The following is a 14377-nucleotide window of genomic DNA, read 5'->3' on the forward strand; positions in this document are numbered from 1 at the left end:
CATACTCATTTCTCTTGGAAATACACCCAAGTGGAATTGCTGGGTCATAGGGCAATCCTCGTGTACTGGAAATTATCAACAATTTTCAAAGTAATTGTGTAACTTTGGATTTTTACCACCAATAAATGGGGTTTCACTTGCTCTACATCCTGGGCAACACATGGCATTAACAGTGTTTTTAATGTTGGCCATTCTGATGAGTGTGTAGTTTTATTTCATTGTGGTATTAATTTGATTACTAATGGGATTCAGCACTTTATCAAGTGTTTTGGCTTCTTAGCCATATTCTTTTGTGTATTGTTCAGGTCTCTTGCCCATTTGCTTTTTGGGTTTTTTTTTTTCTTTTGTATTGAGTTGCCTTTTTAAAAATTGTAATTTGTATGAGATCTTTGTATACTCTGGGTATGTGTTCTTCTTTTGTTACGTGTGTTTTTCCTACCCTGTGGCATATTTTCTACCTCTCTTGATTGTGTCATGGAAAACAGAAGTTTTTAGCTTAAGTTTAGTTTACTTTATTAAGTCTTTCCCTTTGTGATTAGTCCAGTCCTTTTGGTACCCACTTTAAAAAAAACAAAAATTCCTCCCCCAAAAGCATGAAGATATTTTCCTGTATTCCAGAAGCTTTGTTGTTTTGCCTTTCACATTACATCTATAATCCACCTTTTTTCCCCCCTCTTGTATGCATATTCCTGTATGGCCCAGCACTTTTCTCTACTGCATTGCCTCTTTGGTCACCGTCACGCACTTTATAGATAATGGGTTTGTTTGGAATCCATTTTGTCACACGGGTCTGTCTATTCTTGTGCTAACACTGAACTATCTTAATTACTATGGTTTTAGACTAGATCTTGATATCTGAAAGAGCAAGTCTATCTGATTTTTTATAGATTTTCCCTATAGGTTTTTTATAGCTTTCTTCTCAAAAGTAAGAAAGTTGCTTTCTGTACCCAACTTACTGTTTTTTGTTTATTTTTTTATTTAAACAGTTTTTTTAAGGTTTTATTTATTTTTGAGAGAGAGAGCTAGAGCTCCAGAGGGGGAAGGGCAGAGAGAGAGACACAGAATCCAAAGCAGGCTCTAGGCTCCGAGTAGGCTCTAGGCTCTCTCAGCACAGAGCTGGACGTGGGGATCGAACCCACCAATCATGAGATTATGACCTGAGCCGAAGTCGGATGCTTATCCGACTGAGCCACCCAGGTGCTTCTGTTTGTTTTAAATAAGCTGTATGTCCAATGTGAGGCCTGAACTCAACAATCCTGAGATCAAGAGTCACATGCTCTGCTGACTGAGCCAGTTAGGCACCCCAACTGTTTTATTTATTTTTTATATCATGAGCACACATTGAATTTTATCAAATACTTTTTCTTTAGCCGTTGATTTTTCTCCTTACTCAAATATTAAACTAACTTTACATTTCTAGAGTAAGCCCAAATTGATCATGATCTGTTATCCTTTATATAAATTGTTGGATTTAGTTTGCTAATATTTAGTTTAGGATTTTTGCATTTTTGTCTATGAATGAGATTACCTTCTGTTTTTCCTTCCTGTTAATGTCCTTGACTGGTTTTAATATCAGTTATGCTGACTTCATAAAATAGGTTGGGGGGGTTGGTATTCTCTTATTCTCTAGAATTTGTGTAAGGTTGGCATCATTTCTTTTTCAAACGTTTAGTAGAATTTATTGGTAGACATTTGGGGTTTTCTTTGTTAGGAAGGTTTTAATCATGGATTAGATTTCTTTTCTAAATATAAAATTTAGTATTTTTTTATTTCTTGTGCCATTCTAGATAATGTTTTCCCTAGGAATTTGTCCATTTCACCTAAATTTTCAAACTTACTAGTCTAGAGTTGTTTATAACATTCCTTTATGACCTTTTTATTTTGAAATGATATCAGACATATTTTTGTAGTTTTTAGTATGTAGATCTTTCATTTCTTTTGTATATGAAATCCCTAAATACTCCATATTTTTGAATGCTATTATAAGTTGAATTTTAAAAATTTGTTTGTGATAGTTCATTCTTTTTTTTTTTTTTAATTTTTATTTAACGTTTTATTTATTTTTGAGACAGAGAGAGACAGAGCATGAACAGGGGAGGGTCAGCGAGAGGGAGACACAGAATCTGAAACAGGCTCCAGGCTCTGAGCTGTCAGCACAGAGCCCGACACGGGGCTCGAACTCACAGACCGCGAGGTCATGACCTGAGCCGAAGTCGGCCGCCCAACCGACTGAGCCACCCAGGTGCCCCTGATAGTTCATTCTTAGTATAGAGAAATGGAGTTAATTTTTAAATATTGGTCTTATGTCATTTTCCCTTGCTAACCTCACTAATTTGAGTCACTTTTGTATAGATTCCTTGTTAGTGTGGATCTAAAGTACATTTTTCCAGGTCTCCATTAGTTCTACTCCTCAGACACGGCTTCTCTGGGGTCCCTGTCACATTCCCTGTGTGTTCAGCCAAGTTTCTTCCTTCTGGATGGTTGGAATTCATCCAACCTTATAAGAGCTTGCAAGAGCTTTGGTGGCAGTTCTTTGGTTAATTTTCTGGCGTCTGTCTTATGTGCAGCTTGGAATTGAGCTGGGCTCAAGTGGACCCCTGTAGACATCTCCTTCTCTGTTTGGTTCTCCCAAATTCCAGCTGCTGCTGCTTCCCCAAATTCTGATTTTTATTCAGTGAGATTGTTACTGGCTGGTGGATTGTAAAATTCCTTGGTTCTTGTCTTCTTGAAGGAAAGAATTCAGTCGAGAGACTCCGTAGAGAATTAAACAAAGGTTTTATTTAGCAAAGGGAGAGTACACTCCAGAAAGGTAGCAAAAGAGCTTGGTCTACGCGAGATGATGCGGTGTCTGGGCGGAGACTGGGTAGTCCCTGGCAGCTTCCTACCTGCCATCGTCCTTTCTCCCCTCCTGCTCAGGTCTGTCTAGCCGCCTCCAGTAGCAAGATTACAGTGCTCTTTTGGGATTCCCTTCCTTACATCACAGTTCAGAAAGTACCTCCAAGCAAAACAAGTGATCCTCAGAAAGGCCCTGCCTGTTTCTTTCTCTTCTCTCAGGGATGATAGTCCTAGCTGTCTGTTGTCTAAGGTTTGAAAACAATTGTGTATTATGTATTTTCCCAATTAAACAGTTTATAGTGGTAGGACTTATCCAGTAACAGTTACTCTGTCATGGTTGAATATTGTTTTTAAATCCATAGTTCAGTTAAGTGTCGACTATTATGTTGTAAGTTCACGGGTAGAGTCAACAGATTTTAAGCAAATAATATGTGATATGATCTCACATATATTAATTTTCTGAGAATGACTTTTTAAAATTAATTTCAGGGGCACCTGGGTGGCTAGGTTGTTTAAGTGTCTGACTCTTGATATTGGCTCATGATCATGATCTCACAATGGTGGGATCAAGCCCGACATGGGGCTTCATGCCCAGCGTGGGGCCTGCTTGGGATTCTCTCTCTGCCCCTCCCCCACTTGCTCACTATCTCTCTCTCAAAAAAAAAATTAAAAATATTAATTTCAGGGGTACGTAAGTGGCTCAGTTGATTAAGTGTCGGACATCAGCTCAAGTCATGATCTCACAGTTTGTGAGTTTGAGCCCTGCTTCAGGCTCTGTGCTGACAGCTCAGAGCCTGGTGCCTGCTTCGGATTCAGTGTCTCCCTCTCTCTCTCTCTGCCCCTCTCCTGCTCATGCTCTGTATCTGTCTCAAAAATAAACATTAAAAAAATATATTAATTTCAAATGAATACTGCTGGCACATTGATGATTCTAAACAAAGAATAATTACCCAAGTCCTATGACACTTTTATCATACCCATCTTCTTTTACCAAATGTATTTCTTGGATAGTTATTGGATATAATTGCTTTAGAGATTTTATTCTCCATTTCTTTTTAAATCCTTTGGAGGTAGAGTCTTTATTCTTAATAATTATTATTTGGATTGGACTAATGGCAAGATTTAGAGATAGCCAGCATGCTTTACTACATACTCACGTAGTGAACATAATAATCATATGATAAAAAAATACTTATTCTAAAATAGTATATTCACCTTTATTGTAAAACAACTTGCTGCATAGACCTTCTGTCTGGTGATTCAAACTTCAGAAGAATCATTGGCCTGGGTGACTTTTAAATGTCCTTTTGACCTGGAGATTCTATTATTCCTCAGCTGATTCAGCAAGAATGTCTTGAGTGCCACTGTAATTGTGTACCTTATATAAGAAGAAAAGCTGCCTTTGCCTTTAAGGGCCTTGGAATTTAATTGGTGACATAATACCTGCCTATGTATAGTAGGTAACATTTACAAATTGTGTATGGTTAATTGCAGAATGAACAGCACAAACCTAAAATGCCTGAGATGTTAAGTCAGAGAAAGAGACCCTGGCAGAAGTAATGACAAAGAACACGTCTTGTCATCTTATGTTGGGGAGTATGAGTAAAAGACAACAACTGAAGCAGGAAAAGGAGTATACATTCAGAGGAATGTTAGGAAAGAGGCCAGCCTAGCAGAAGTAGAGAGCCGTTTCAGTTTCATTTAGTCTTATTTTGAAGATGTGTGGCTAAGCCATGAACTTAACAGTACGTTGCAATTGCTCTGCAGTGGTATCAGCAGTGACATTTCTTCAGCAGCCGTGCTTGGTGGTAGCATTGGCTGCCTAGATTTGAAAGCGTTGCATCACTAAGGTGGCACCAGTAATTGTTTTAATGTTGCGGTAGAGCAAAAATTTCTCATGGAAAAATCCTTATCCTATCATGAGCTACATCTGTTTGAAAAACAGGATGAACAGAATATCCATCTGAGAACTGTCTTTTTGGACTGTTAGGTGTTGGAGAAATTCTTTTGAGTTCTGTGGCTCTTCTCTGTGTGAGTCTAGTAGATTCTGGTCTTTTGTTTAACTTGAGACTCAAGGTCACACCGAGGTTAAGACTGTCTCGCTGTGTTGATATTGAAACCTGGACACAGTATTCCATGCTGTTGTTTAATTTTTTTTCCGGTGATACAGTGATAATTCAAGGCACATTAATTAGGTTTTGCTTAATGTTATTTGGTAAAATCAAATGTAACTATGTATTAGAATAAAAAGTTGAAATAAACGTCCTACAAAGTGAAAAAGAAGCGCTGTAATTTCTTCCCATTGACTGTGACCTAAACAAGTTATAGACTATTTCTATAATTATTGAATATGAAATATACATAGTCATCTATAAATACGAAAGTCCCAAATACTGAGTTTCAATGTGTTATAGTTTTCATTTGTTAAAATTATAGAACTATACTTTAATATTATAGTAATAATATTTTATAGTTAATACAGTTGATATTTTGTGTGAAAGAGTATTAAAGGCTGGAAACATGATTAAGTAACATACCGAAAACTTGTATGTCTTCATTCAAATTTTCTAAAATCATTGTTAAAAAATGCTTAATAATCATGGTATCCTTGCTGTGTATATTGTCTTTTCGCACTGGCTTATTTTGAGGCAAAAGTCAGACTCCTAAGAGTGTTTGATGAAAAAGAACAGAGAAATTCCAAAAACAGTGAAAGGAGGGAAGGAGACAAATACAAGTTTTCTTGGGGACAGAACTGAATGTAAGTGTGTCAGTTTTATGCCACCGTAGAACTAGCAGGTAAAGTTTTTGATGTGGTTGCTACTTAATAATCTTCAATGCTGGGGGCACCTGGGTGACTCAGTCAGTTAAGCATCCGACTTCAGCTCAGGTCATGATCTTGCAGTTCTTGGGTTCGAGCCCCGCTTCGGGCTCTGTGCTGACAGCGCAGAGCCTGAAGCCTGTTTCCGATTCTGTGTTCTCCCTCTCTCTCTCTGCCCCTCCCCCACTCATGCTGTCTCTGTCTCTGTCTCTCTCTCTCTCAAAAATAAACATTAAAAAAAATTTTTTTTTTTTTAAATCTTGAAAAAAATAATCTTCAATACTGTGTACATTATTTATAGTATTTGATGCCTGGAGAAACTTAGATAACTTAAGCATTTTTTTTTTTTTAATTTTTTAAATTAACTTTTAAATTGATTTTTTAGTTGACATTCAGTGTTACATTAGTTTCAGGTGCACAACAATGCTTACCATCTGTCATGATACGAAGTTACCACAGTATTATTGACTATATTCTCTATGCTGTACATTTCATTCCCATAATTTACTTATTTCATAACTGGAAGCTTGTATTTCTTAATACCCTTCACCTATTTTGCTCATTACCACTTGCCGTGGTGAGCACTGCGTAATGTATATGTCAGATCGCTGCATTGCACACCTGAAGCTAATATTAGCATTGTATGCCAATTATACTTCAGTTATTTAAAAAAAAACTTATATGAATTTTTCTACTTGTTTTCCGATCCCCTCATTTTTTAATGCTGTGGTACCTTTTCTATAGCTAATGCGCCATTTTTCTTAGCTTTTCTAAAGGCTATAGTAAGCACCAGCTAAATGCATATAAGATGATGGAGTCATTTATTGGAGAAAAAATTGAAGCAAAGGAAATTTAGTCTTAATATTAGACAGTATAAGACTTTCTCCCCCTCTTATCTCATTAATGTGTATTTTATTCATCTCAACAAGGTAGAATTTGGCCTACAAATATGTGTTGATAGAAAATTTTTAATTGAGGGGCTCCTGAGTGGCTCAGTTAAGCACCTGACTTCGGCTCAGCTTATAAGCTCATAGCTTGTGGGTTTGAGCTGCGTCGGGCTCTGTGCTGACAGCTCAGAGCCTGGAGCCTGCTTCAGATTCTGTGTCTCCCCCTCTCTCTGCCCCTTCCCTGCTCGTGCTCTGTCTCTCTCTCTCTCTCTCTCTCTCTCTCAAAAATAAATAAACATTAAAAAAATTTTTTTAAAAATTAATTGAAATTTCAGAGCGTTCAATGCTGTGAAAATAGCACATAATCTGTAGTTGTTTGTTACCTTTTTCATTTTTTGGCAGATAAAATAACACAAGAAGATATTGAAGGCATTCTGCAGAAATTTACTGGGAATATAATGCAGGTACCTCCCCTGTAAGTTCACTTACTGAATTTGAAGAAATGTTTAATTTTTATTTTTCAGTGTTTAACATCACTTTAATGAGAAAAAAACCAAACAAACAAAACGGCTTCCTTCTGTGTATGGTGAAGCACGTTTTGATCCGACACAGCATCTGCTCCAGTAGAGGTGGGCCTGACTTAGGCAGCTTGCAGAGCTTCCGGCACTCTCTGGGGCGGCGCGATGCCGTCTCCTCTGGCCCTGGATGCTGCCACGGCTTGACATCCATGCCGTTCCAGTGCTGATGGGCTTCTGTGATTTGCACCCACACGCCTCAGGGCAGGTCTGGAGCGCAGAGAGGTCAGTTTTCCCCGAACTGCTGCGAGGGGCCCGGTCTTGTCCAGTGCTGCTGTCAGAGCTGTGATTTGTAGTCCAGTGGCTACTTTTGTTCAGGCATCGGGACCATTTCCTGTGGGCCCAGAATCCTACGCTTCACAATTCTCAGCAACAAATGAGACAGATGAAAGTTACAATTTATTAAAAGTATAAGAATATTGATTTACCACTTAACCATATTTTTTGTGCACATTACCATTTCAAGCAAATTGCTTTTTATTTTAAAAAATGGCTATGTCGTTATGTGTCAGGCAAAGTTACTGACAGTTCTTTTAGCATTTAGTACTTTTTATTTTAAAATCTTGATTTTTTTTTCAAGAACTCTGAAATATCTAACAGGGAAATGGGTCTTCATAATTTTGCTTCAAATGAAAGTTTAAAAAATTTTTTAGGATATGGATAAATGTTATTTTTGATCATTATTGTTATAAATAAAATATAAGTATGTTTAATTTAAGAGCAGTTTTAGAAATTTCTTCCCGGGACTGTTCCAAGGATTTCGTAGTCTAATAAAATTTTATCACACAAAGCTAAGATCTGTTAAGTAGATTATCTGCTTCTTTGCATTTTGAAATGTTTTGACAACTCGTATGTGAAAATGAATATTATTGTAATGGAAATTGTTTCAAGGAAACATAGTTGAGACCATTGTGACCAGAGGCCTTGTCACAGTGTCCTTGACCCAGAACCCGGACCAATGAACAAACATTTGTATAGACCACCTCCACAGAGAAGGTGGAAGGGTAAAATTGACAATATTGCTCATTGGGTACCAGATTAAGCTTTCGCTTCAAAGATATTTAGGAATTCCATCCCTGGCACCATCACGGAGCAGATTGGAAGGAAAAAAGAAGTCCGCCTGTTAGAGAGATTTTCCATTTAAGTGCCGCTCGTCATCCTTTCTTTCCATGCTGTAATCTGGAGTTATGCTCTCTCATTCTTTCTTAACCTTTTCTCTCTCCTTCACGCCCTGTCTCTCTCCCTCATCTTGCAAGCTATTCTGCATTAAAGAAAGACGGACAGAGACTTTCAACCTTGATGAAGAGAGGTGAAATAGTAGAAGCGAAACCTGCCAGGCCAGTTACGGTGTACAGTCTCTCCCTTCAGAAATTCCAGCCACCATTTTTCACATTAGGTAAGGTGGAAAGACTTGAAATCATGTGTAGTTAGTTACGTGTACTTTTATCTTGCATTCAGCTGCTTTCGTGTAGTTTAATGGATCCCTAGGATATTGGAGATTTTTTTAAACTTGAATTTAGGTAAGGTTAGGATTTGTTAATACCTTTTCGAAAACACATTTGACGAACATACTGATAGCTACATGGAAGTTCAGAAATGCTTTTCTAAATGCTTTTCTTATTATCTTATATATAATAATATAAATATCTCTACATTGTAATATACCTATTATATTATAAAGTTGGAAATAAACATACCTTCGATCTCTAATGGCAAAGAGTAGATAAGGGATATACACTTTCAAAATTTTATATCTTGTGTTTTTACTCTATTATGGATGGTTGTTCCCCCATTTTGGCTAGTACCTGGTAGTTTACATTCAGCTTTAAAATTTAATTTGTCCTTTAAAACAAAGCATTTTTAGTTTTTGGACAAGAAATTCTAAGGATAGAGTCATTATTTCTCCCCCTTCTTTGTTACCTGCAAGTTACTGCTAAAGATCTTGACAATATGGAGACAATGGGTAAGGCACAAGTGTTTGATTACACATGGGGTACATTTTAATTCAGGTTATCAATTTGAAAGTATCTACAATTTATATTTGAAATAAATTTAAAAACCAAAACGTTTGTCTCTATTGTTCGGGAATTTGATGATCTCTTAGTTGCAGAAAGTAGTAGCTGAAGCCACGAACATCTATGAGCTGTGAAGAATTGAAAGCTGTGGTTCTTCTGAATTCTCAGGCTTCCTTAAACTGAACCTGCTCTTAATTTCACAGTGACTACTAACTAGGATTCCCTTGAGAAATAATTTCCCAAAACTTTTTTTTCCCTATATTCTATTGCTTTGACATACTATTTAAGGTGTATTAAGTTCCTATAGAATGTGGTTTTTGTACAGTTGAAAAAATGAAGTCACTTCTTTAGTTTCCTGATTCTAAAATATTTGACAAATAATGAGAAAAACATACTAAAAAATACCTCATTCCATGAAAACAAAGCAGCTGGGTCGGCACGGTAGATATTATCTATGAAAGGGGGAGAAGCTTGAATTTTTCTGATTGCATTTTAGTTGTAAATAGTTATTATGTTCACTTATTTTGTAATAGGCCAGAAGAGTTGTCTTTTCACCAACGTCAAATGTAGTGCAAGAGTGATTATATACCTACTTTGATCCTCGTGCTCGTTTTTTAATCTCAGCTGTGGTCCCCAACCTTGAGCCGATGGGGAAGAAAAAAGAAAATCCCCAGGTAGTGAGTTTTGATTAATTCCCTCAAGTGGCTTTCTTTGTAGGATAAGACTATAAGCACCAGGAATGTAGTTCTTTGTGTGGAAATTCAGGATGTCTTGTGGACGAATGAAAATAATCCGGAGCCCTGCTCTTAACCAATAAGCACATAATCTACTGTGAAGATGTTTACATATGCAGTCACTCTGGAACATTGTGTAATTTTAGTTATTTTATGACTTCTTTAGGAATATTTCCAAGAGAACAGTTACATAGACTGAGCTCTCCATGTAGTATATTTTCCCAAACATAATTACCATCCCTGATACGGGGTTTTTGTTGTATTTTTTGAGTGTACCCATCTGACAATATCTTAAAAATCTACAGTTTCTGATAGCGAAGCTGAGATGTCCCACCTATTTAAAACCGACAAAATGGAAAAGGTGTAAAAATCTGAAAATGTTTTTTTAAGCGTCCAGCTCATAATATCAAAGCTGAGACTCCTCACTATTTAAAACCTATTAAAGGAACAAGGCTAAAGGAATTACGTGGTGTGACTTGCCAGTTTTTTAAAAATGTGTTCATGAGTTTCTGCTGTTTGCTCTCTCCACGCTCTGACTTTTCAATCTCACAAACACATATGCTATTGGATGAATAATTTATGTTTTAGCACATAAATATTTTATCACTCGATTGTTTGCATAGTGCATTTTTACATTTGTTTAGGGGCATCATTTCTATGTCAAGTGGATTTCATGGGAGGTTAGCAATTTACCATGTCACTGTTAACATTCCAGATGTTGAATGTGGAGGAGGTTTTTATATCAGAAGCTTGGTCAGTGACATTGGCAAAGGTAAGCATAAAGATGAATTATGAATTATCATTTAGAGAGTAATACTCGCTTTTGATGGGAAGAGGGAATTTTCTATTTTTCCAATCTCTGAGTGCCGGCCTTAGGGAACTGTACCCTCGCTGCCTTCAGCTTCAAAAGCGTTGTAGGTTTATGGCATACAATTATCGGCATCAGCAGCTGCAGTGAGATGCTTGTAACAACAGGAGACAAAGAGAGAGAGAGGAGCAGAAAATGAAGATGGGGATAATGAAGGCAAGAGCCAACATAATTGCGAGTATGAAAGATTCTAACTCCAATGGGATAAGATAAAAAGATGGATCCGTCTACAAGTTACTTCCATTGACGCAAGTAACATTTTCTTTAGAAACTGGAAGGCATAGTCCTACAAACAGCTAGAAAGTTGCAGTCCTGGCCCTGCCGTTTCCTGGCGGTTGTGGCACCGGACAGGTCAGGTTACCTCATCTGCAGATGAGATTAATAGTTCCCTCCTGGGCTTGCTTCACGGTTAAGTAAGAAAAGTCTGTGTAAGTTCCTTGTGGCCTTTGAAGCAGTTTATAAGGTGAGTTACTAAATACCATTTTGCTACTTCGTCATTTGTCAAGGCTCTTGGTTCTTATTAGCTTATTACAGTTTTACATTTGGGGTGCTTTTGAGAGGTTGGAATCCCGAGGTGTTCTGTCATTTGAAAAATTGTGATGACTGTGGACTACTGAATCGTTGACCCTGTGGATTTTCTTTTCGCCTTTTGTTGCCGTAGAACTGTCTTCCTGTGCCAACGTCCTAGAGCTGACCCGAACCAAGCAGGGGCCGTTTACACTAGAAGAGCATGCCCTTCCTGAAGACAAGTGGACAATTGATGACATCGCCCAGTCTCTGGAACATTGCTCGTCTCTTCTCCCGGCAGAGCTGGCACTTAAAAAGTCAAAACCTGAGGAGTCTAATGAACAAGTTTTGAGCTGTGAATATATAACCCTAAATGAGACAAAGGGAGAAGAGGATATAATTAAGGCCTCTTAAGATTGGCTTGGGGTTGTCGTCATTTCTTGGTTGACATTTGAGTCCTGTGTACAGAATGGCAAGCTACATGCAAGAGATGAACAACTGTTTCTTTTTTTCTTCCCGCATGATTTTTTTTTCGCATGAAGAAAAATGTCCATCATTGACAGTTTCCGTGGTGTACAATTTATCTGCTCTACATTATAAATAGCTTTGCAGTGACTTATTCAGTTCTTTGCCTCACTGTGAAATGTTGTTTTAGGATGTTATGTTGTTCAGTTGGATTCAGGAAAATCAACCTTCTGATTTTGATCTTTCTTCAGAGTCTTTTTCTAATCAAAGAAAAAGAAATACAAGCTATATGTTTCTTTGGTGTCACAAGACTGAATGCAACTTTGACTTTGACTTTATTTTGGCTTCCTAGTGGCTCTATTATATTGAAGTTCTTATGTTTGAAAAGACCATTATTTAACTTACATTTTGGAGCTTACAGTTATTAACATTTATTTGACAAGACTTGTACTTAACCTGGTAATAGCTATGTTTGTTTAGCTCTTGGAAATGAATAAACTTTTATAATAAATATTTGTAAATAAACCAAATTGTTGCTGCTACCACTAACAGAATGTAAGAAGACTAAATATTTAGTTAAATTCACGTCTACCATGAGCGCAAAGGACAGCCCCGTGGCTTATATTTGGCAGCTACGTGATCTTTTCCTGATGATTTCATCCGTACAATCAACTGCCCTGTACCAAGTTACTGAATAGCATTTTTTAAAAAGTAAGCCAAGGAAATCATCTTCAGTTTAAAATTTCTTTTGTCTATTTTTTAGTATTTATTTATACCTCTACAGGGCATTAATCCCTGTGATACTGTTTTTTTTTCTTTAGTTTGCTCTTTCAAATTATATTTATAGACGTCGAGATAGCTGCCATACATGTCTAGCTAATCCCTTCTGCTCTAAATATTTTAAAAGCTATTCTCCAACATTTTCATTCAAATAGCTTACTGAAAGTTCCCTAACCCTTTTTTAACATAATTTTGAAAATGTAGTCACAAAATGGTACATTTCACATATAACGAGTCCTTCATATTTTTATTATGGGAAAGCAATATATTATGTGGCCAGTCTTTAGAAATGTCCAAATTCTGCTTCGTTTATTCAGATTCTAAAGGAAGAATAGTTTAAAATTTCATAAATCAGATGTTTCTAGATTTTTATGGATTGCCTCTCTTTTAAAAGTAGTTGCCTGTTTGCAATCTCCAAAAATTTTAAATCTGTAAAGTCATGGGATTTTATTTGTAGTTAACTGAATATAAATTCAGTACGAAAATTTATAAAGCATATATAGCTTTTTATATATGGAGCGTTTTATCACATTGGCAAGGTATCTTAAATGAAAATATTAAAAGTAATTCTGACACACAAAACTGTAAGGAAAAGAGTTTGCTATCTCAATGCATTAACATAAAATACCAAACACACAAATTTGTAAGTTTACAACTTATCTTGTGCCCCGCAGTTTGTCCCACTCAGAAGTGGAGTCCGCCTCTGTCTGCTGGGGTGGCCCAGGTGATAGGTCGTCAGGCTTTGCCAGTTAAGGTCCAAATAGAGGAAAATTTAGGTTTTAGGAAACAGTTGGGGCATTTCTCTATTTCTCAACTTAAAAATTGCCATGTATAAATTTACTGGTGGAGAAGAGTAGAGATTATGTATCTTTTTCTTAATATTGAAAACATTGAAGAAAATTTTGCCAAATAGAAAAATTACCCACAATCCTCACCATCCTGACGCAGGGACTTCAGAACTTTAATTTTGTATTACCATTTTCCCTTTTTTGGTTTACATAATTACAGTCTTAAGACACCTATATTTTCTAATCGACTATTATTTCATTTCATGTTCTGAGATGCTTTGTATTTACTTTTGATAATTATTATTTTAATCATATCACTTCATATTCAGTTTACTTAAACCATTATCGTAATTCTTGAACTCTGAAGTTGTTTTCAGTTTTACTAGGATCGATTCCTGGGAGTGGGATTATTGGCAGAGTAAGAACACTTTTATGGCTCTTCGTATGTTTGCCCTATTGCTTCCCAAAGAGTTATAACATTTTACACTGGCGCCATTTAAGTATCTCTGTTCATTAAAAGTTTACAGCTTTGGGTGGATGTTTTATATGTTGTTGCTAAGGTAGTAAGTATAAGAGTTCAAAACTGCTCTTAATTTGCTTTTGTGTGACTTTTTTGTATACTTTGTTCATTTATATAAGTAAATGTCTTAATGGTTTCTTTATACATTTGTATGAGTTATTTCTGCAGTAAATACTTGGCAGCAAGTATTTTCGTGGCCTGTTGTCTTTTTAATTTTCATTTCATTTTTCATTTTTGCTAACTAGATTTACGAATGTTAATAACTGTTCCCCTCTTATAGTGGTCAGATTTATGAATATATGAATATATGAATAGTTAAAATTATTTTAACTTTAAAGTATTTTAACTCATACACAGCTGAAACTGATAAAAAATCTCTGAAAAGTTCCAAACTCATCGATAAATACTAGACTCTCAGGAGAAAATGAATTTAAGTACTGATTGTTTTGTTTTTTTCATTATGTAGTTCTAAATTTAATGACATGGTAAAGTTGTTTTACTTGTAAGAACTTCTTCCTGAAAATGTTTCAACCTGGAACATACCAAATTACTTTCTACACTTCAGATTTTTTTGTATTTCTGAAA

General features: G+C 36.3%; 1 protein-coding gene across 1 annotated transcript in view; it reads left to right on the plus strand.

Moving 5' to 3' along the window:
- Window positions 1-13980, plus strand: part of TRUB1 (TruB pseudouridine synthase family member 1) — a 38079-nt gene extending 24099 nt beyond the window's left edge. Inside the window, exons 5-8 of the mRNA XM_040486563.1 lie at window positions 6943-7015; window positions 8372-8511; window positions 10580-10636; window positions 11394-13980. Coding sequence (XP_040342497.1) covers window positions 6943-7015; window positions 8372-8511; window positions 10580-10636; window positions 11394-11653 — 530 coding nt within the window. The 3' untranslated portion in view covers window positions 11654-13980. The remainder of the gene's footprint in view (window positions 1-6942; window positions 7016-8371; window positions 8512-10579; window positions 10637-11393) is intronic.
- Window positions 13981-14377: the final 397 nt, after the last annotated feature.

This window comes from Herpailurus yagouaroundi, unplaced genomic scaffold (genome assembly GCF_014898765.1).
Source record: "Herpailurus yagouaroundi ecotype Mexico unplaced genomic scaffold, PumYag 163, whole genome shotgun sequence".
NCBI classification, from domain to species: domain Eukaryota; kingdom Metazoa; phylum Chordata; class Mammalia; order Carnivora; family Felidae; genus Herpailurus; species Herpailurus yagouaroundi.